Here is a 20,454-nt window from a genome sequence, read left to right as displayed (position 1 = left end):
CTCGTCATCCCTTGGGGCACTCTGGTGAACAAACGTTCCCCCAGATACTGGTGGTCACCCCTGATAAACTTGTAGGTGGCCATCAGATCACCCCTGAGCCTGCGCTTTTTCAGGCTAAAGAGCCCCAGGGCTCTCAGCCTGTCATCGTAGGGTCTGCTTCCCTGACCTCTGATCATGCGCGTGGCTCTTCTCTGGACTCTCTCAAGCTTCTCCACATCCTTTTTGAATTGTGGAGCCCAAAACTGGACACAGTACTCCAGCTGCGGCCTCACTAAGGCTGAGTACAGGGGGAGAATGACGTCCCGGGATTTGCTTGAGAAGCATCTATGGATGCAAGCCAGCGTTTTGGTCGCTTTACTAGCCGCTGCATCGCATTGCAGGTTCATGTTCATCTTGTGGTCAATGATGACCCCCAAGTCTCTTTCTTCCATAGTGCTAGCCAACATAGCACTGCCGAGCCTATAAGGATGCTGCGGGTTTTTTTTCCCAAGGTGGAGAACCTTGCATTTATCGGCGTTGAACACCATCAGATTCTCGTCCACCCACTTGCTGAGCCTGTCCAGGTCAGCCTGGATCACCCACCTGTCTTCTGGTATGGATGCTTTTCCCCAAAGTTTGGTGTCATTGGCGAACTTGGCCAGTCCACTTCTGACTCCAGTGTTCACATAATTAATGAAGATGTTGAACAGTATGGGTCCAAGGACAGAACCTTGGGGGGGACCCCACTGGTCACAGGACACCACGATGAGTGACTTCCATCAATTACTACCCTCTGAGTCTGACCCCGGAGCCAATTTTCCAGCCAGTGGATCGTGGAGGACCCAAGGTGACAATTGACCAGTTTCTCCAAGAGTCGATCATGGGACACCAGATCGAAGGCTTTTTTGAAGTCAAGATATATGACATCAATCTCTTCTCCCTTGTCCAGGTGATAGGTCACCTGGTCGTAGAAGAAAAATGAGATTGGTCAAGCAAGATCTACCCGCAACAAACCCGTGCTGGCTATCCCTTAAGATGTTGACGTCAGCCAGTCCATTAAGGATGGCCTCTTTAAAAACTTTTCTAAGATCTTCCCCGGGATAGAAGTCAGGCTGATGGGCCTATAGTTAGCCGGATCCACTTTCCTTCTTTTCTTGAAGATAGGCACCACATTGGCCTTTTTCCAGTCTTCGGGCACTACACCAGAGCGCCAAGAGTTTTCAAATATCCGTGCTAGAGGCTGGGCTATGATGCTTGCCAGCTCCTTGAGTACCCTGGGGTGAAGACTGTCAGGGCCGGGTGACTTGAAGGTATCCAGCTTCTCAAGATGTTCCTTCAGAAAGTCAGCATTAATGGAGGGCAGGGGATCACCCTCACCTGGACTTCCCGGCCCTGTAGCGGGCATGGGCGTCCCATGGGGCTGATGAAAGTCTGATGCAAAGTACCTATTTAATAGGTTGGCTTTTTCCTGGGCATCGGTTGTCAGTTGTCCCATCTGGTTTAGCAGGGGTGCAATGTTGCCCCTGCTTTTCCTCCGGCTCCCCACATATCTGAAAAAGGACTTTTTATTGTCCTTGATGCTCAAAGCTAGCTGGAGTTCAGTTGCAGCCTTGGCTTTCCTGGTCTGCTCCCTACAGGACCGGACCAGTGCAGAATAATCCTCTTTGGAGGTGACTCCCATCGTCCATCCTTCGTAGGCCTTTCTTTTTAGCCTCAGGAGGTCTGCTAGGTCCCTGGAGAGCCAGGGGGGCTGCTGTGCCCTCTTGCTGCCTTTCCTCCGAGATGGAATAGACTTAGTTTGTGCATTGAGGATCGCTCCCTTGAGGAGCAACCACTCTTCTTGAACTCCCCTCTCCCTGTGGTCACAGTCCCTTAGGGCCTCACTGACAAGCCTCCTGAGCTTGTCCAAGTCGGCTTTCCTGAAGTCAAGGACTTGCGTGTTGCTGACCGACTTGCCAGCTTTTCGGCGGATGGTGAAGGTGATCAGCTCGTGGTCACTTTCACCCAGCTTCCCATTGATCACTAGGTCGCTGACTAGGTCATCCCCAGTAGCCAGTACCAGGTCGAGCAGCGCTTTGCCTCTCGTTGGCCCATAGACTTCTTGAGTCAGGTAGAGGTCATCCACGCACGAGAGGAAGCTCTGCGACCGCTCAGATTTTGCTGAGCGATCCTCCCACGAGATGTCCGGGTAATTGAAGTCACCCATGCCAACCATGGTCCTGGAGCAAGCTGCCTCAGCCAGTTCCTGGGCAAACTCCTGGTCAAGCTCAGGACTTTGAGTGGGAGGTCTGTAATAGACTCCCACCATTGTGTCACCTGTGCCGTGTTCCCCACGGATTTTAACCCAGAGGGTCTCCAGCCGTCCACCCTGGTCGCCAATATCGGCTTGCAGGGACGTGTAGCTTTCCTTAACATAGAGAGCTACACCCCCGCCCCTTTTCTCTACACGATCCCTCCTGTACAGGGTATAGCCATCTATCCCCGTGGTCCAGTCATGGGTGGAGTCCCACCAGGTCTCCGTGATCCCTATGACATCGTAATTGTTTGCACTGAGCAGGAGGATGAGCTCCTCCTGCTTGTTCCCCAAGCTCCTGGCATTAGTGTACAGGCAGGCAAGTGCCCCCTGGGGGGCTCCTTCCTTGCCCACAGATTTTACCAGGGCTGGGGCACGGGTGGACTCCCTGAAGCGCCGTGATCTGCAGGCTTTGCAAGGATTGCTCAGCGGGCCAGCAGTGGCGGTAGTCCCCCCGTCCCCCAACGGGCTTAGTTTAAAGCCCGGTGGAGTACGTCAGCCAGTCTGGCTGAGAACAGCCTCCTCCCTAGGGGAGAGAGGTGGAGGCCATCTCTTCCCAGCAGCTCGCTGCCTCTCTTGCCAAAGAGCGGGCTGTGGTCATGAAAGCCAAAGCCTTCCTGACGACAGCAGCGCTGCAGTCTTTGGTTGACAGGAGGTAGATTCTCCTGTCCCTTCTCAGCCCATAGCCTGAGACTGGGAGGATCGACGAGAACACCACCTGTGCCCCCAGACCCTTAAGCCCCGCTCCCAAATCCCTGTAGCGCCTCATGACCTGGCTGGGAGTGCTCCGAGCAGTGTCATTGGTGCCCACATGAATAAGGAGCATGGGATAGTGGTCTGTGGGTTTAAGGAGCTTTGGGATCCTCTCTGTAATGTCCCGGATGCGGGCCCCTGGGAAGCGGCAGACTTGCCGGGCTAAGGGGTCGGGGTGGCAGATTGGCCCCTCAGTTCCCCCCAGGAGGGAGTCTCCCACAACAAACACCTCACGTTTTGTCTTGGGGAGAGCAGGGGCGGTAGCTGCAGTTGGGCCCATGTTGCCTGTGGGGGGTGGCAACTCAGCAGGCCCTGCTGGGGCAGCAAGAGGTGCATACCTGTTGCTCAGTTCTGGTGGGGGAGGGGCCTTGGTGCGGCGGGCCTTAAGGCCCTTGACCACCTTGGTCCATGCCCCTGGCTGGACACAGCAGGAGGTCCCAAAGTCCTCCTTTGGCGTGGAGGGAGACTGTGATCTACCCTCTGCCTCCTGGGGGAGAAGGGCCTGGCAGTAGGAGTCTATCTCCTGCTCGCAGTCCCTGATGGCACGCAGTCTCTGGACTGTGGCCTGGAGCTCCTCCAGCTGGTGCGCCAGAGACCCCAAAAGGGAGCAGACCCCACAAGGGGAGGTCACCATGCTCCCAGGCCCCAGAGCCTGAAGAAGGGACAGGCAGCCCCCGCAGCCGAGAGCCAGGGGCTCCGTCTGCGTGGAGCCAGGAACCAGGGGCTCCGTCTGGGTGGCCGTCTCTGAGGTGCCAGAGGGGTGGGCCGCGGAGCCTGAGGGGACCCTCGGGGTGTGGTGTGTGCCCATCCGTGTCATGCCTCTGGAGGGTGGCTACGGCTGGGACTGTCTACCCTGGGGGGCGCGCTGGCAGGCTCCTGGGCCCTCCTGTGCGCCCTCCTGCACGAACTCCGCGCTAACTCACATGCCGGCAGAGAAGCGCGCCTGTTTGTGCAGCCTGTTCACACGGCTCCGGTCGTGTGGCTCCCTGGGGGGCTGGGCAAAGTAGGGGCCTGGGCGGGGCTTGACCTGGCCCGGCTCCACTCAGCCGCCTCCTCCCACACACACACTAAGGGGTTAGCCCCCTCTCTCCACGGGCCCTGCTTACCCCAGCTGTGCTGGGGGTCGGCAGGAGGCTCCGCGGCTGTTGGAGGGTTTCTGGGGGGCTTCGGGGGAGCGGGGGCGCAGCGAGCTTTCACCTGCGCGTCTCTCGCCGCTTCCGAGCCTAACTGGGCTTTTTCCCGGTCGGCGGGCCCTTTTAAACTGTGCGCATGCGCAGTGGGCCTGCCATCGAGGAAGTTCCTGATCACATTGTTCTCCTCTGAGTGCTTCACAATAGCTTCCTTGAGGACCTGCTCCTCCTTAATAGCTCCAGGTATCAAGGTCAGGCTGACTGATTTGTAGTTGCCTGAATCCTTCTTCCTCTTCTTAAAAATGAGTATTATATTTACTCTTTTCCAGTCATCTGGGACCTCACCTGACTTCCACGAGTTCTTAAAGTATAGCCAATGACTCTAAAATTATCTCAGCCAGTTCGTTCAGTGCATCCCATGGATACTCTAATACAGATACCCTGCCAAATTGTAACCATGTGGATTCTTCAGTAATCTCTAACCTGGTCTGCAATTATTCTAGGATGTTTGTCTCCTTCCCTACCTCTGCTGCCAATTGCATTCATGAGCTGGTAGCTACCCCTATTTGTAAAAACTGAAGTAAAAATGGCATGACATTCTTCAGCCTTCTCTGCTCATCTGTGACTAGATTGCCTTCCACATTCCATAAGGGACCTATGGAAATCTCTGGTCTTTCTCTTACTTTTGACACACCCATAAAATCCTTTTTTATTGCTTTTCATGTCTCTTGCCAGCTAAATATCAAATTGTACTTTGTGCTTCCTAAATTTCTCCCTGTGTGTCCACATGATATTCATACTCTTTTCAGGTACTATGACAAAATTTACATTTTTTGCAGGATTCCTTTTTGAATTTCAGCTCCTTAAAGAGATGGCTGTTTAGCTAGGCTGGTCTCCTATTGAACTTCCCAATCTTCCATCTCAGGATACTTTGTTCCTGTGTCTTTAAGAGAGCCTCCTTAAAGTACAACCAGCTCTCTTTGGCTTTGTCCCATCACAGTTGCCTCCCAAGGGATTCTGCCCATCAGGTCCCGGAGTTTGTTAAAGTTTGCTTTTCTAAAATCCAGTGTCCTTACTCTGCTGCTCTCCTTCCTTCTTCCCCTTAGGATCTTGAACACTATCATTTTGTGGTCCCTGTCAAACAAATTACCTTTCACCTTCACATTATCAACAAATGTCTCCCTGTTTGCGAGCACTATGCTAAGAACAGTTCCCCACCTCATTGGCCCCTCTACCATCTGAATCAGACAAGTTATCCCCAAGAACCTCCAGGAACTCGCTAGGCTACTTGTGCATTACTGTATTTCCCTCCCAGCAGATGTCCCAATAACTGAAGTCTTCCATGATAAACAAGTCCTGCAATACAGAAGCTTCCGTCAGTTTTTAAAGACAGTCTCATCCACTTCATCCTCTTTGTTTGGGGATCTATAGCAAATGACCACCATGGCGTTCCTGCTGCTGCTCTTCCCTTTGACCTATATCCAGAGACTTTCAACAGTTCTATCTTCTGTTTTATGATGCACCACCTAACACACAAACATTGCTTTTATGGAGAGGAACACCTCCTCCTTTTTTTCCCCTGCTTATCTTTCCTGAACAAGCTACACTGTACTCCAGCCATGTAAACTATCCCACCATGTCTCCGTAATCCCTATTACATCATCATCCTGTGATTGTACTAGGACGTACAGTGCTTTGAAGTAAACTGAAGTAGTTGGGTGCTCACTACCTCACAAAAGTCAGACAACGTATCTAGATGCCTAAATATAGACTTAAGAACTTAATATTAGGCATTTTAAAAAATGACAAGTATTGCTTAATGCAGGCATTAATGTAAAGAGTGTGGGACTTCTGATCCTACTAAACCATGGTTAATCTAGAGATAGTCTAGAAACAACAGGCCTCAACGAACAGTGAATGACCTAATGAACAGAGAATATGCATTGCTGACCACTCATTGACTTGATAAGAAATGTAAAAAATAAGAAGACACTAATGAGCAGAGAAGCTGGTCCAAACAAGGGAGTGTTAGGAGTAAAGAAAAAATTAATGAGGACAGGTGTTGAGATAAGAGAAAAACCAAAGATACCAGGTGTGCGAGCTTGGCAAAGAAACAAGTAAAAATGACGATCCTGGCAAAAGCACAGGTAAACATTGGCATGAAACTTGGGTATTTCAGGTATAAATATAGGTACCTCAAAGGTTTTTTCTTTGTAGTGACCTAGGGGAACATAATTAATGCAAAGCATTGCTACCTTTGTCCATGACTGTTTTGCTGAATTGGACTGATTACTGAACAGGCCAGCTAGCATACTGTCCAAATGAAAACAAATCTCTCTGAGTCATCGCCACTGAACATGAATTTGAGTAATTTTTTCTGCCTCACACTCAGGCTCCAGGAAGCAACTTATGGGTAATGAACTCTTGGGCTAGGGACAGACATTACACATAAACCAGTTTAAGTGATCAGAAACTGGTTTAAACCTGTAACAGAACAGATGTTCAGTGTACATAAACTGGTTTGAAAATGGCTGAACCTGGTTTGAGATAAACCCGGTTGAATGTAGAATCAGACTTAACTGAGTTGGGTTAAACCAGTTTATGCAATGGCTATCCCAGCCCCCTTCCTGGTTTAAGTTAAACCAGAGTCCCCCAGCATCCCTGAACACTCTCTGGGCTGGGCAGAGCTCTCTGCTCCAGAGAGCTGGGCTGGCCCCTCCCCTTTGCTCCCTGGATGCATCTCCAGCAGAGACTGTAGGTACAGGGCATCTGCCTGGCTTCTTCCTGCTCTCTTCCTTCCCCTCACCACTCTCTGCTGAAGCAGGGATTCCCCCCTCTCCTCTGCCTTACACAGACACCTCTCAGCACTAGCTAGCATACCACATGCTGTGGGAGACAGGACAGAGGCAGACAGCACAGCGCTGCTTAGGGCTTTTTGGAGCTAATCAACAAGTAGCTGGTAATGTCCCTCCATTCTTTCCTTGGAACAAGTTGTTTAAGAAGATCTTGAACAAATGAGAGAGGCTTTTGTTTTGATTGGCTGATAAATACTCCCTGCTGTGTAACCAAATGCTGTGTAAATCCCTGGCTCCATCGCTGACCACCGAGGGGCAGGGGGACCCCTCTCTAATGAGAGTATCCTGCTGGGGCCTGGCCATACTCCCCTCATCTTAGCACTATGGAAGGGAAGGGAGGGCTGCTCTAGCACCCCCCAGCTTCTAGCCTGAGCCATTGCAGGTACGTACCTGCATTTTTTCACTCCGGAGGGGATGTCTGTGTGGTTAAAAACTGATTCAGTCTTGACAAGTTAGACTAACCTGCAACAATTGAATTGATTCATGCTCAGGCCTTTTGAATGTCTGTCCTTAGCCTTGGAGTGCACAGACCCCAACAGCCTAAACACCAAGAATGACAGTGAGCAAGATGCTATCCAAACACACACCAAAGAACAAAAAGGGTAATATGCACATCTAAAAACTAGGACTCAGAAAGATAAATCGGCTTTACAATTGTAATGTGTAATAGATACTGGCTTTAGCCATTTTAACATAGCCAAAATCACATGAAATTTGCAAAAAATATATCAAAATACCATAGCACTGATTTTCACAAATATTTTAAATGTTTTTTAAGAAAATAAATAAAAAAGAAGTGTTTTGACTGCAATAAATTACTCTCTCCACATTCTTAAGAGTGCCAGAGTTAACAATATGTTTCTTGTTTCCCACTATATTTGTAGGAACCTCAATAACTGAACCCCTATGGGATTGCAGCAGTCATCTCCAGACTTGCTAAAAGTCTCCTCACTTTGATGGCCTGCTTAATGTTCAATAGTAGCTTAATACAAGGTTTGCATGTTCCTGGGACACAGAATACTCTCTGGGATAGGTTGCATAAACACTAAAGCCAAATTATACAGCTGTGATACCCCACAGGAGATCATCAAAGAATTATGAGCACTGCATATATGTCTACATCTATATATAGAGAAATACATTTTAAAGTATGGATACAGTAATTATCCACATTTCTAGAAGGTTGTAGGATGATGATTTCTATAAGAATAGAACCTTAACTATTTGAAATTCTATTTATTACTTCTAAGCATCACACTATAAATTTAGGCACACTTTGTATTGGTCATCAAAAATAAAAGTCCCAGACACCCAATCAAAATACAGCTAATGAAGACAGAACAAGACCAAACAAAAATCATCTGCTAAATTGAAAGGTTCATTATAGAATTCCAATGATAAAATTATGTCCTACTCTAAAACAGTAGGAAATCTTAGAATTTAGAAGTAATTGGCACATTATACCTAACATACTACAATTAAATAACCTGTTTATCAGATAAAAACTTTTCTATTGTTACTTTGATTTCACTACATAGCACCCTGTATCTTTTTAGCTATTATAAGCACTTGCTTCTCTACTTGAATTCAATGCAATCTACAGATTGGTGCTCAAAACCTCTGAGTCCTATATTTTTAAATTACTGATTGTTGGTCACAACTTAATATGTTTTCTTATTTACCAAGAGCTTTTACATTCTATGACAGTCCTGGTGAACATAAAGTAAATCATAGATGAAAACTTCATTAAAAATAAACCCCACTGCTTTCTCAAAACTTCAGCTAGTTTGATAGCATAACAAAGAACACAAATATAAAAGGTTATTAAAATGCTTTGCTTTGCTGGGAACTAAACCAGTCCTGGAGCTTGAGTAAATCTGTTCTCTCTTGACATACCTGACTTATTCTATGATGCCTTCAATTATTTTGGTTGAGCTCACCATGTCTTTCTGGCCTTTATAGAAAACAGAAGGTACAAAAGATAACTGATGTTTCCCCATCTGTTTTCTTAATAAATGCCCTCTGCTACAAAGGAGCGGTGTGCAGACAACAAAATAGGACTCACTTATCAAACCATACACCAAATGCCACCAGAGAACCAAGCTGTGTTTTGATAAGGATTTCCTGGATGATATGACAAAATTCTGCCTGCATCTTGGAGGTATCTTGGGCATCTGGAAAACAATGCTTCAACCGGATAACAAAAACAAATCACTTTTAATTAAAGTCTTGGGGGGTTTTTTACTCTTAAATCCTGCTTTAAAATAATAATAATTAAAAAATCTCCAGCTCTGACATTTGAAAACATGATGCAGTATTATTGCCTAAAGGCCCCAAGTGACAAGATTAACTAGCTACAAAAAAGCCTGACTAGTATGTAAACATAAAACAACCTTCAATTTGCAATCAGAAAATCCATACATGATTACTGTGGTGTAACACTTAAGAATTATTGGCCTATTTTTGCAATTTAAAAAAAAAATAAGTACAGCTGTACAAAATCGTGAAATGTTTTCAAATAAGAGCGGTTAACAACTAACAAAATATGTGTTCTGGTGCAATAGGCAAGATGTTTTCTTGTAGATAAAATCTTAGGTCTCTAAATGTCTTTCAAAGAAAAATGAATTTGGAAGGATTTTTTTCGCCTTTAATGACACCTTCACAGAAGGGACTTATTCATAGATTCATAGATTCATAGATGTTAGGGTCGGAAGATACCTCAATAGATCATCGAGTCCGACCCCCTGCATAAGCAGGAAAGAGTGCTGGGTTTAGATGACCCCAGCTAGATGCATATCCAATCTCCTCTTGGAGACCCCCAGGGTAGGGGAGAGCACCACCTCCCTTGGGAGCCCATTCCAGACTTTGGCCACTCTAACTGTGAAGAAGTTCTTACTAATGTCTAGTCTAAATCTGCTCTCTGCTAGCTTATGGCCCTTATTTCTTGTAACCCACAGGGGCGCCTTGGTGAGTAAAACCTCACCAGTTCCCTTCTGTGCCCCCATGATTAACTTATAGGCAGCCACAAGGTCACCTCTCAACCTTCTCTTGAGGAGGCTGAAGAGGTCCAGGTGCCCCAGTCTCTCCTCATACGGCTTGGCCTGCAAGCCCTTAACCATACGAGTGGCCCTTCTCTGGACCCTCTCCAGGTTATCCGCATCCCTCTTGAAGTGCGGTGCCCAGAATTGCACGCAGAACTCCAACTGCGGTCTGACCAGCGCCCGATAGAGGGGGAGTATCACCTCTTTGGATCTATTCGTCATGCATCTGCTGATGCATGATAAAGTGCCATTAGCTTTTCTGATGGCTTCGTCACACTGCCGACTCATGTTCATCTTGGAGTCCACTAGGACAACAAGATCTCTTTCTGCTTCTGTGCTGCCAAGTGGTCATTTTCTAGGCAGTAGGTATGCTGGATATTTTTCCTCCCTAGATGAAGCACTTTGCATTTAGATTTTTCCTCCCTAGGTGCAGCACTTTGCATTTCTCCTTGTTGAATTGTATTCTTTTGTTTTCTGTTTGACTTAATAGGATACTAAGCATGTTGAGCTTTAGGAAATCACGGACTATAGTTACTCCTTGTACAGATACCACAACTGTGAAACACAGTGCATGGGTAGGCAGGTCAGGGACGTGGAATACTCCGTTATAAATCTAATCCTAATTTAGACATTTGGCTCTCTCCATCATATTCCTCACAGGGCATGGAACCAAATTTTGGTTGGGGGGGAGGGTCTTTTGGGGCACTTTTACACATGCTCTGGGAGTGGGGGTGGGGGGTGGGAAGGGGCACTTTAATTAGAGTGGCTCAGAGAGCTGCTCTAATTAAAGTGCCACAGCATCTCATTTATCAGTGTCCCTGATCTTCCAAATTGGGTTGGTGGCACTTGAACTAAAGCTTGTTCTGTATTTATTTCCAAATACAGAATTTGCTCTCAAGGAATGCTCTTAACTCCAAGGCTCAACATTTAGAATAAATAAATAAATACAAGAAGCAACAATAAGAAGAGGCCTCACCAGGCCTCTTTGATAGCTGAAAAAATATTCACAATATTCATAAGAATGATTATATTCCAGATTCAAGAATCAAATGTTTCCACCTGATTCAATATTACACACTTAATCAGGTGTATTAAGTGGGATTCTTGTCTCTTCTGGCAATATATAGCATAGGCCACAGATGGAAGCAGAATACTGGGCAAGATGAATCAATGGCTATGCCTATGTTCTAAATCAAGAAACTGCCAATGATGTGAAATATATTTTAATGAGAATGCCTGAAGCATCTTCTGTCAGTCCTGTTGAAGGTCTGGGCTGAATGACCAACCTTGACCTCAGCAAGGGAATAATGAATATCCTGGAGAGAGACTACTCTGGAGAGAGTGAGAGGCAGGGAGGGAGAAACAGATTTCCCGACTACACGTCTCTCCTGGATAAAGGTCAAGTCTCAGGTGAGGCAGTCAAGAAGAGCTTTAAAGTGGTAATGTAGCAGTAAAAAAAGAAGAGCAACCTCAGAGGTCATGAAAAACCTCAGATGGAAAGCAATCTGTGGCATAACAATTGGGTAATTTTGTTTTTTCTTTACAAAATGAGGCTTTTGGATCTGCAATTGGTCCTCCGAAATAACATTTTCTGAATAGGCTTTATAGAGTATTTCTCTTGGGAAACCGATTGCTCACTAACAACTTGTAGAGCTGCAAGAATGAGAATAATTGTAATTCTCACTCTGGAAGTTATTGTCTCTGCTCTCCCTGCAAGCAGCAGCAATGAAATTAACCTATCATCTGAAAGAGGACCAACAGAGAGACTGTTCTGTTGAAGAGAACAGAGATCTTTCTTCTCAGTGACAGAATTCTCCACAGTGAAAACAAGATTAATGTTTTGCAGAGATGTAACATGGAACCGATTTTCAGCTCTGAATTTCTACACCAATCTAGAAATATACAGCCATCAAAAAACATGGGATTATTCTGCTTTTCACTGTGCTGTGTCATGTGTTTAACCAGCAGTCGATTATCAATCTAGGTTTTGCTTGCTAAATGGAACAGGGTGCGAACCTTAATGACCCTGCAATAAGACATCAGCCAAAAGTTCTAAAACGGACACTTATTTTGGGATTTATAGATTCACAGAAGGGTAGGGCTGGAAGGGATCTCATGAGATCCTGCTCTCGGCAGGAAAGACTGCTGGGTTACCTGTACCTACCCTGCTGGGAGTCTATTCCAGAGTCTGGTCACACACCTTGAGATATTTTAGCAGTATTATTCTGAGTGGGTACAAAAACAAACAAATCACAAGTACTTCAATTTAGTGGCTTAAACCATTGTTTCTAGCTAACATCAAAAACAAATATGCATGCATGTTAGCATCTCAGGTCTGCATTTCAGTTTACATCATCAGCCTGTCGTACCCACATATCTACACGGCTCCTGTAGCACTCCTAGGTCACAACCCTTACACACACACTCTGTGGCACCTGCTCCTGCTTCTCACACACCTAAAAATGAGGGAACAGAGATGTACTGTGGGTCTCCGGCAACCGGGGGCCAATGCTTGCATTTGCGCCCCTTGCCCCCTTCCCCTGTCCTTCTCGTAGTAATACTTAAAGCCTCGTGTGTGATAAGAACTCTCAAGGGCCCGGCCAGCACCACCCCCTAGGCCTGTCCCCGGGGTCCATGACTCCCTCCCCCTGCATTGGTCTGCACTGTGAGGGAGTGAGGCCACATTGTGGGTGCCCTGCACCACCCTTCCCAAGATCTCTGCTTTTGGTGCGTGCTCAAAAATGTCAGCAGCAAGGGCCTACACTGCAGCTTTGCTACTTCATTTCCAAGTTTGGCACATGAGAGCAGTGTGCCTCACAGCACCCAGGAAGCAATAAAGATACACCCATATAGAGCTACACTGAAGCTCAGTGGGCTCTGAGCCGTCCTTCTACGTGGATCACAATACAATTAACTCTGATAGACAAGTCATCCATTGAACACATTACAAGTGTCCATGTTTAATTAAAACACACAATCCAAATCTGATTCTACATTTGAGACCTCCATGTCTTTGACACTGCTAGCCCTGGAATTATGAATCTCACCTCAATTATCCAATCATATTTTACCAGACAATCATGTCTTTCCCAACCTCCCAGTGGGCAACGGTTCACTCTTAGGGTGTTTATACACGTGGTCTGGGAGTGGGGCGGAGGGGTATGCTTTCATTAGAGTGGCTCCGAAAGCCACTGTAATTAAAACACCCAGAACATCTAGAGTCCCTGCACTGAAAATGGTGGTGGGGGTGTTTCAACTAAAGCGGGTCTGCTGGAGTCTGCTGGAACACAGTAATTACCACACTGCAGCAGATTTGATTAACTGAGTCTGCTCCAACACACTGTAATTACAGCGCATCAGAGCAGCCTCTTTGCTCATGGTTAGGTGCCCCTAGAGACCAATCCCATTCCACTCTATGGAGACACATAGATCTCCCATTCTGTCAGCCTTCTGCAGTATCTAAAGGCAGTCCTGGGATATGCATATACCACTCATTTTTTCATCAGGCAGCCTTATGCTCTTCTCTCATGTTGGGTATACCATAGTCCAACTTCCTAAGGGTGACATCTTGTTAAGATCCAGCTTATTTAGAGGAAAACACTGACTTAAATGTAAAGTAAGGATAGTAGTGATATTGGCAGCCATCATTTGGCAAACAACCATTGTATTTAATTCAATGAGCATTTAAGTCAAAGGGCATATTTGGTATTGGGGGTGGAGGCCAGAATCTGGGACTCTCTCATGGAAAAATCCTTTTCACTGAGTTATCCTTATGCTTTTTCATGTTTTCTTTCTATCTTGTCTCATGACTTATAAATTCCTTAACTCAGCAAAATTTAGGTGGAGTTAGATGTCTTGGTAGCTATGTTGGATCTCTTCTAAGCATGTGTGATAATCCAAGTCTATTTGCCTTTCCAGGCCAAAATGGAGATACATAAGAAAACTAGGCATCTTTGCACAGGGTAGAATATTATTATGTCTAGTAACTTAGAAGACTAAAAGCCACTTAAAGGTAGAATAGGATCTGGGTATAGGTTTTAAGTTTCCCCCTGAATATTAATTATATGCTATTAATAGTGTAATAAAAATAGTGTAAAATTGATACCCGTCTTGCTATTACAATAGCAAAATTCCCAGTGACTTCAGTGGGACCAGAATTTCACTACCTAGATGTTCAGATAGGCACTCTGACCTCATTTTATATATTTTAAAATTTATATATATAGATATTAATATAACCTATTTATAAACATATGTATGTATTTACAATTTTATATAAAACTTATTCATAGAAGTACAGAAAAAATAATTTAATCTATTTGTGGGCGTGTTTTCTTTCTTATCCCAGATTGCAATTAGTGGCTAAACTGTGATAAGAATATAAACAGCAAAATTAGAGACATTCAGTAGGTTTCCTGAGCTTGTTATCCAAGGACAACTACCTTGCAAAACATACAAGAAAGTGTGGCATTTTGCTTTTGCCCATTTTTTGCTAACCTATATAAAAACAATTGTTGCAAAAAACATGTTTTCCGTCCTATAATCATGCATTTATTTTCATCCAGTTTATTTGTTTAATGATGTGTATTTTGTGTACCAAACCATTAAAGTTACATTTTAAAAACAGGTTTAACAAACAGACATATAGCTGTCAGATCAAGACAAGGCTTCACTCTTAGGTTTAATACCAAATTTCAAGTACAACACTAGTTTGTATACATTAAATGTTGCTTTTCCATTGGTATGAGCTTGAACTAAATTATGAACATTGTTAAATGACTCCTGTACTGTAGGGCTACCACCTCTGCAATGTTTATCCAAATCAGGCAAGAAATGACAAAAGTTATAGGCATTTTAGTGAATCCCCATTATAGCCTATGGACGAATCACTGAAACAGCATCAAAACTCCGAAACAGAATCACTGTCCCTCCGAAATGGTGAATCAAAATGGAACAGTGACCCGAAACACTGAAATGAATCACTGTCCCTCTGAAATGGCTGAATCCAAATCAAAACATAGCCATTTTGCACAGCCCTACTGCCCAGCTTTAGATTGCACTGCTGCTACTCTCCTCCAGGCTGAACCTAGCCCAGAGAGCAGCAGTGGCAGCCATGAAGCATGCAGGCAGGTTAAACCTTCCCTGTCTGCTGCCCTGGGACAGATAGCACAGGCAGCCACAATAAACAGGGAGGTGAGAGGGCAGTGAGTGGAGATCTGGGGTGTTAGAGAGAGCAGGGGAGGAGCAGTGGGCTCAATCCAGACCCTCTGGGGAAGAGGGGCAGGTGGTGTGTTTACAGTAAGATGTAGCATAGAGTAGGTACACATTAGTTTAACATGTGCTGGATAAAATGGACCAGAAATAATCCTGCCCTGGAATGCCATAACTGAGCCACCTAACAAGTGCTTAAAACTAGTTTCAGGTGTTAATGTGTAGACAATCCAGGTGTTAAAAGCTCCAGGAGCTGCCCAAAATTACTGTGTAACAAGGCCCTAAGGATCTGCTCCTACTGAATGGTGTTATAAAGCTTCATTTTCACACACGCTTCAGGATGACACCTGAAAAAATAGGGTATTTACACATATGACTCTCCTGTTGTTCACTTTGGTTTTCTTTGGTAGTATTGGTCACTTCGGACCTGAATACAGCCAAACCAATATGATTCTGCCGTGTGTGTGAACTATACAATTATGGGTATGATAGGAAGGGCAGAGTGCCAAAGAAGGAATATACAGGTTTGCAAGGCTTTACTGTGCCCTTGCTCTGGAATAGTATGTTATGGAGATTTCTTCTATCATGAGACTGTAGTAGGGTGTACTGAAGCCTGAAAAGCCACAGCTATGTGGATCTTCCAGCCAGACCACATCATGAGGAAGATGGTGGGGGAGGTTGGAAAAAGGCACAGCAGGTCTGGAGGTAACTGTAATCCTTGAGGCAGCACTATTTAAGAACAGGCTTAATTTCAGTACAGAAACTATGTAAATATCAGTTGAGTAGTTGTGCAGCTTGTATGCAAAGATAAGTTGCGTGTGGTTTAGGATGGAGCAAACTCTTCTGTGCATAGCCCATTAAGTTAGTGAAAAACAGTTAGCGTATTAATTTAATAGCTCTCTACCTAGATAGTTCCATGTTGCAATTTAGGTGAATTACTTCTGCATCTAGCTGTTTGAGACTTTTTTCTTTCATTAACCCTCAATGTGTGGACAGAACCTTGTGTATAAGACTGGACATAAATATAGAGAATTCTAAGTTATTTGCCTCTCAATTTGTATCCCTGTTCTTTCTTTTCTGGAAGAAAGGATTAAAGAATCGTATTGTGATACACAGGGCATATGTACATGCATAATTAATGCAACTGAATATATTCTAGGTCAATTTGAGCTGTAGTAAACTAATCCTGATATCACTGCCTACACTTGCGTTTAAGCTCAGAAATTTCCTGCGCTGCTGGGTACCACTTGTATTTAATGGGACTATCTGGAAGAGCAGTAAATTAATCTACTCCACCCTAATTGCTGCACACATGTAGATGGTGAAGTTTTACTGCACAGGAAATCAGTCTGCTGCGCAGTAAAGCATCTCATGTAAACACACTCACATTCATACAGAATTAAACTGGATGTTTAAACTTGAAATTGAGAGTTGCCTGATTTATCTATACTTGGTTTCTTAAACTTAAAAGTTTTCATTTACCTGACTTAGCACAATAAATTGGCAGGATGGGAAAGGAAAGAAAAAAATCCCAGGGAATTGATCATATAGATTTCTATATTTGGAAAAATATATATTGCACCCAGAAATCCTTGTGTCCTGCTGTCAGATAGTGGAAGAAAACTGTTTGCACCATGTAAAACCTGAGAAGTTATTTAAGAAGATGAGTATACTACAATGAGATACTGCAGGAGAGGGATATGGCCCTATACATGGAAGCACCTACTTTCAGGGGAACTACCGGGCTTTGGTCCAGTGAATATGAACTAGAAGCCCTTGGCACAGAAATGGAAAAAACCTCCTGGGTCAACAAGTCTAGTCCCGAATGTCACAGGCAGCTATATTCTTCCTTTTTCTCCCTCCTTTTCATATCCTCCTGGGTTGGTCCAACCTAACATCCTTTTCAAGGGTCTTCAGTAGGAGCTAATACGGTGGAAGACACTACTCTGTACACATTCATTGTGCACAGAAAAGCAGCAGGCAAGGGAGAGTAAGAAGAAAACTGACACTGCAACACCTAACCACTGGGGAAAATACCGCATCCTGCAAAAGATCTCAGAGGCAAATAGCTGATTCGGGTTCTACTCACTTACTGCAACAAGGATTTGTTGCTTGAGCACCTGTTTTGTGGTATTCTGAAGACAGTAATACCATTAAAGAAATAGGGATGCTATAGTGCATAGCAAACTGCTGTAAGGGGGAACTTAATAGTGTGATTATTTGTGGGAACATATACACAGGGGAATCTCATATAAAATCAGGGTGGTCATCACCTTACTGTACTTGGGAGTAACCCCTCACAGTTTCTCATACAACACTACTTTTCAGATCAAGGTGGATGAAAAAAAGATGTTGAAAAATACAAAGAAAAGCAGAACAAATTCTTATCAAGTGGGGAGAATAAGATACATGATGCAAAAGTGAGGGAACTTCGGTAAGAAAAGAGAAGAATCATGATTGCAGTCTATAAATACATTCAAACTAACAATGTGAGAGAAGGAAAGAAAATGGTGCCAAGAGAAAAAGAGAATAGCTTGAAGTTATGAAAAGAGAAATTTAGACTGAGTATTAAAGGACAATCTTCAAGAACAGTTGGGCTACGGAAGATGATTCCTAAGGGAAAAGGGGCAAGAAACAATCAATGCAGATACTCAGAGAAAGGTTACCCAGGATCACTGCATCATTAGTGGTAGGATGCATTGAATACCACTACAAGATTGGGAGGGATCAAAAAAAAATAGAAGTGATCTTTATGCCCCAACTATGATTGACTATCCATCTATAACGATAATAAAATGGCCAAATTTTACTGTGCTGTTAAAGCTGAGAGATCAAGCACTCATCCATCAGAATGTAACAAAAGTTAGGAGTTCTATCATACTCAACTCAGCCACAATGCCCAAGGTAAGGAGTTTATGACATGAAAGAAATCATTTATTAAGATATATTTAACAAAGGAAAGAGGACTTCAAAATACTAGACACATACAAAACTGAAAATATCAAAAGTTAATGTTCATTTGGTACCAATTGTATTAATTCGGAACAGCAAATCTGTCCTATAACCATAGGAAGATATAAAGGTTTAATGCAGTCTAGTGTAATACACGATGTTATTTTTCAGTTTTTCTAAACCTGCACTGCACAAGATTGATGGCAAAGAATAGATCTAAGTCCTACATAACTTAGTAAGAAAAACAAATCAGTGACTCTACTATTGAAAGGAACAAAGTTACATTAATCATGATTTATGTGACTATGTGCATACTGGTATTTTTATGAAAATGAATGAAGTTTAAATCTATACTGAAATGCCTAAGATCTGATCTTGGATAGATATTTCATGGAATTGCTAAAACACTTATTAGGTTATTACTTATTATAGAAGTAAAATCTTACATTTTTTCTAGTTATAAAATTGTAGCCAAATATGTTAATGTAATTTGTCTGAATCTCATGTATGAATTTGTTTAACAGATTTACTAATTGTACAGGCCTAAACTTGGAACTGAACTAAAGGCCTGAGCATCAGGATAGTATTTTAATTCAGTCATTTTTTTTCTCATTTCACAAAAACTAATTTCAAAAGGTAAAAAAAAAATCAGAATACTGTATTAGAACAAGTTTCAGGTTGTCTGTGATTTATCTTTTAAGCCCTGAAATGATAATTACATTTAAATTACTCTTCAGCTCTATTGCATTAACATAATTGTGTGTCAACTAACAAGATGTACTTATTAAATAGGGTATTTTTAGAATATTTCCATGTGTAATAGGGTAATATTGTTAAATATACAGTATATCTTGCACATCTCTGCTAGGTGAGTTGTTTCTACAGGAAGCAGTGCTATTAAAAATAGCAACTGTACTATTTTCTGTTAAAAAATCTGAACTGTACATTGCCAAAATTATCTTAAAATGGTGCTTGAGTCTATTCAAGATGGGAAAGATAGATACAATCTTTACAACCAATGCAACTGAACAAGAATTCAAGCTTCTTTTTAATTCTTCCAACAGCATCCTAATAAAGTTAAATGAGAATCTGGAGAATTTTGCGCAGTACTCTGGTACTTGCACCTGGAAAGTGAAAGACTCTTATTCCTAACAAAACATTAATCAAAGCTTATGAAGTGAACTGAGGCTCTTCCCAAGACTGAGCCTTCAAAAGTGAGAATTCAGTCTTTCTTGTCTAATGTGGCAGCTGCATTTGTCACCTTCACTCATGTGTAAAAGATTCTATTATAAACTCCTAGAACTAACTAGGATCAGGAATGGCATACAGAGGACACAGCTATATGTGCCCATAGAGCAACATAGCTACTGCACCATGCTTTAGTACTTCTTTCTGCAAATACTAAAGCATGGTGCAGTACAAGTCCAAACTGCACTATACGCATGGCACATGGTTATTTTTAGCCGCTACTTTACTGTAGCAACATGCTATAATGAGTGAACATACCACTATGGTGAAGTAGCTGCTGGTCATGTGTAGATGCTCATGGTCACTGTGGCACTGTAGTGCATTGTTACAGCAAAGTAGCATCACATGTAGACGCACCCAGGCTGTAGAAAATTGGGTGGGAGGGGGACAAAAACCACAATGCCATTTGGTCATGCTCATGTTGATTTTCGTACCAATAAAATATTTTCTGTACAAATTATAAAAATTGCAACATACAGTGGACTGTTAGGAACATGCAGACACCCATTAAAATTATGAAGACTGTGCAGGTCCAGGGTTATAATGTGCCCACCATCATAATTTCAGAGGCTATGGGTGTGGACACAAGCCAGAGTAATTTGACTTTACTTCAGACTAAAAGTGGCATGAACAAATGACCTACAAACCTGCATAAGTCTCTCCAATTCCAGGGCAAAGTTCCCTTGTTGTGTGTTTGTTAACCTTGTCAGTTACTCAATGCAGACTGCCTCTACTAGTGCTTGGTGGCCAGGTGCTGTAATAGTGCCCACTGCAAACAGCTAGCTTAGGAGTTGGTCATGTTTCCACTTTTTGGCTACAGAGTAAATTCTAGGGTAAATTACTTCACAGTGAGCATGTCTACATGAGACATTTACTGTGGAGTTGCCAAATTAGCTCTGCAGTAAAACATGGTGCTATTAGGACGAAGTAAACTAATTAACTCCCCCATAGGATAGTACTGCCAGACACAAGTACTACCTTATGGCGGAGTT

The 20,454-nt window shown here is 43.6% G+C and overlaps 1 protein-coding gene across 5 annotated transcripts in view; it reads right to left on the bottom strand.

Annotated features, from left to right (window-relative positions):
- Positions 1–20,454, bottom strand: part of NKAIN2 (sodium/potassium transporting ATPase interacting 2) — a 981,240-nt gene that overhangs the window by 574,865 nt on the left and 385,921 nt on the right. The window contains exon 1 of one of the 5 annotated variants that reach the window (XM_059733455.1): positions 19,721–19,810. The exons of 1 other annotated variant lie outside the window; for it this stretch is intronic. In XM_059733455.1, coding sequence (XP_059589438.1) covers positions 19,721–19,804 — 84 coding nt within the window. In that variant the 5' untranslated portion in view covers positions 19,805–19,810. Of the gene's footprint in view, positions 1–19,720; positions 19,811–20,454 lie in introns of those variants that run through there. 3 more of the 5 variants (XM_059733453.1, XM_059733462.1, XM_059733458.1) reach the window with 3 other exon arrangements.

Source organism: Alligator mississippiensis, chromosome 1 (assembly GCF_030867095.1).
Source record: "Alligator mississippiensis isolate rAllMis1 chromosome 1, rAllMis1, whole genome shotgun sequence".
Classification (NCBI taxonomy): domain Eukaryota; kingdom Metazoa; phylum Chordata; order Crocodylia; family Alligatoridae; genus Alligator; species Alligator mississippiensis.
The sequence above is the reverse complement of the archived record's forward strand: the minus strand, read 5'-3'. Positions and strand labels throughout refer to the sequence as shown.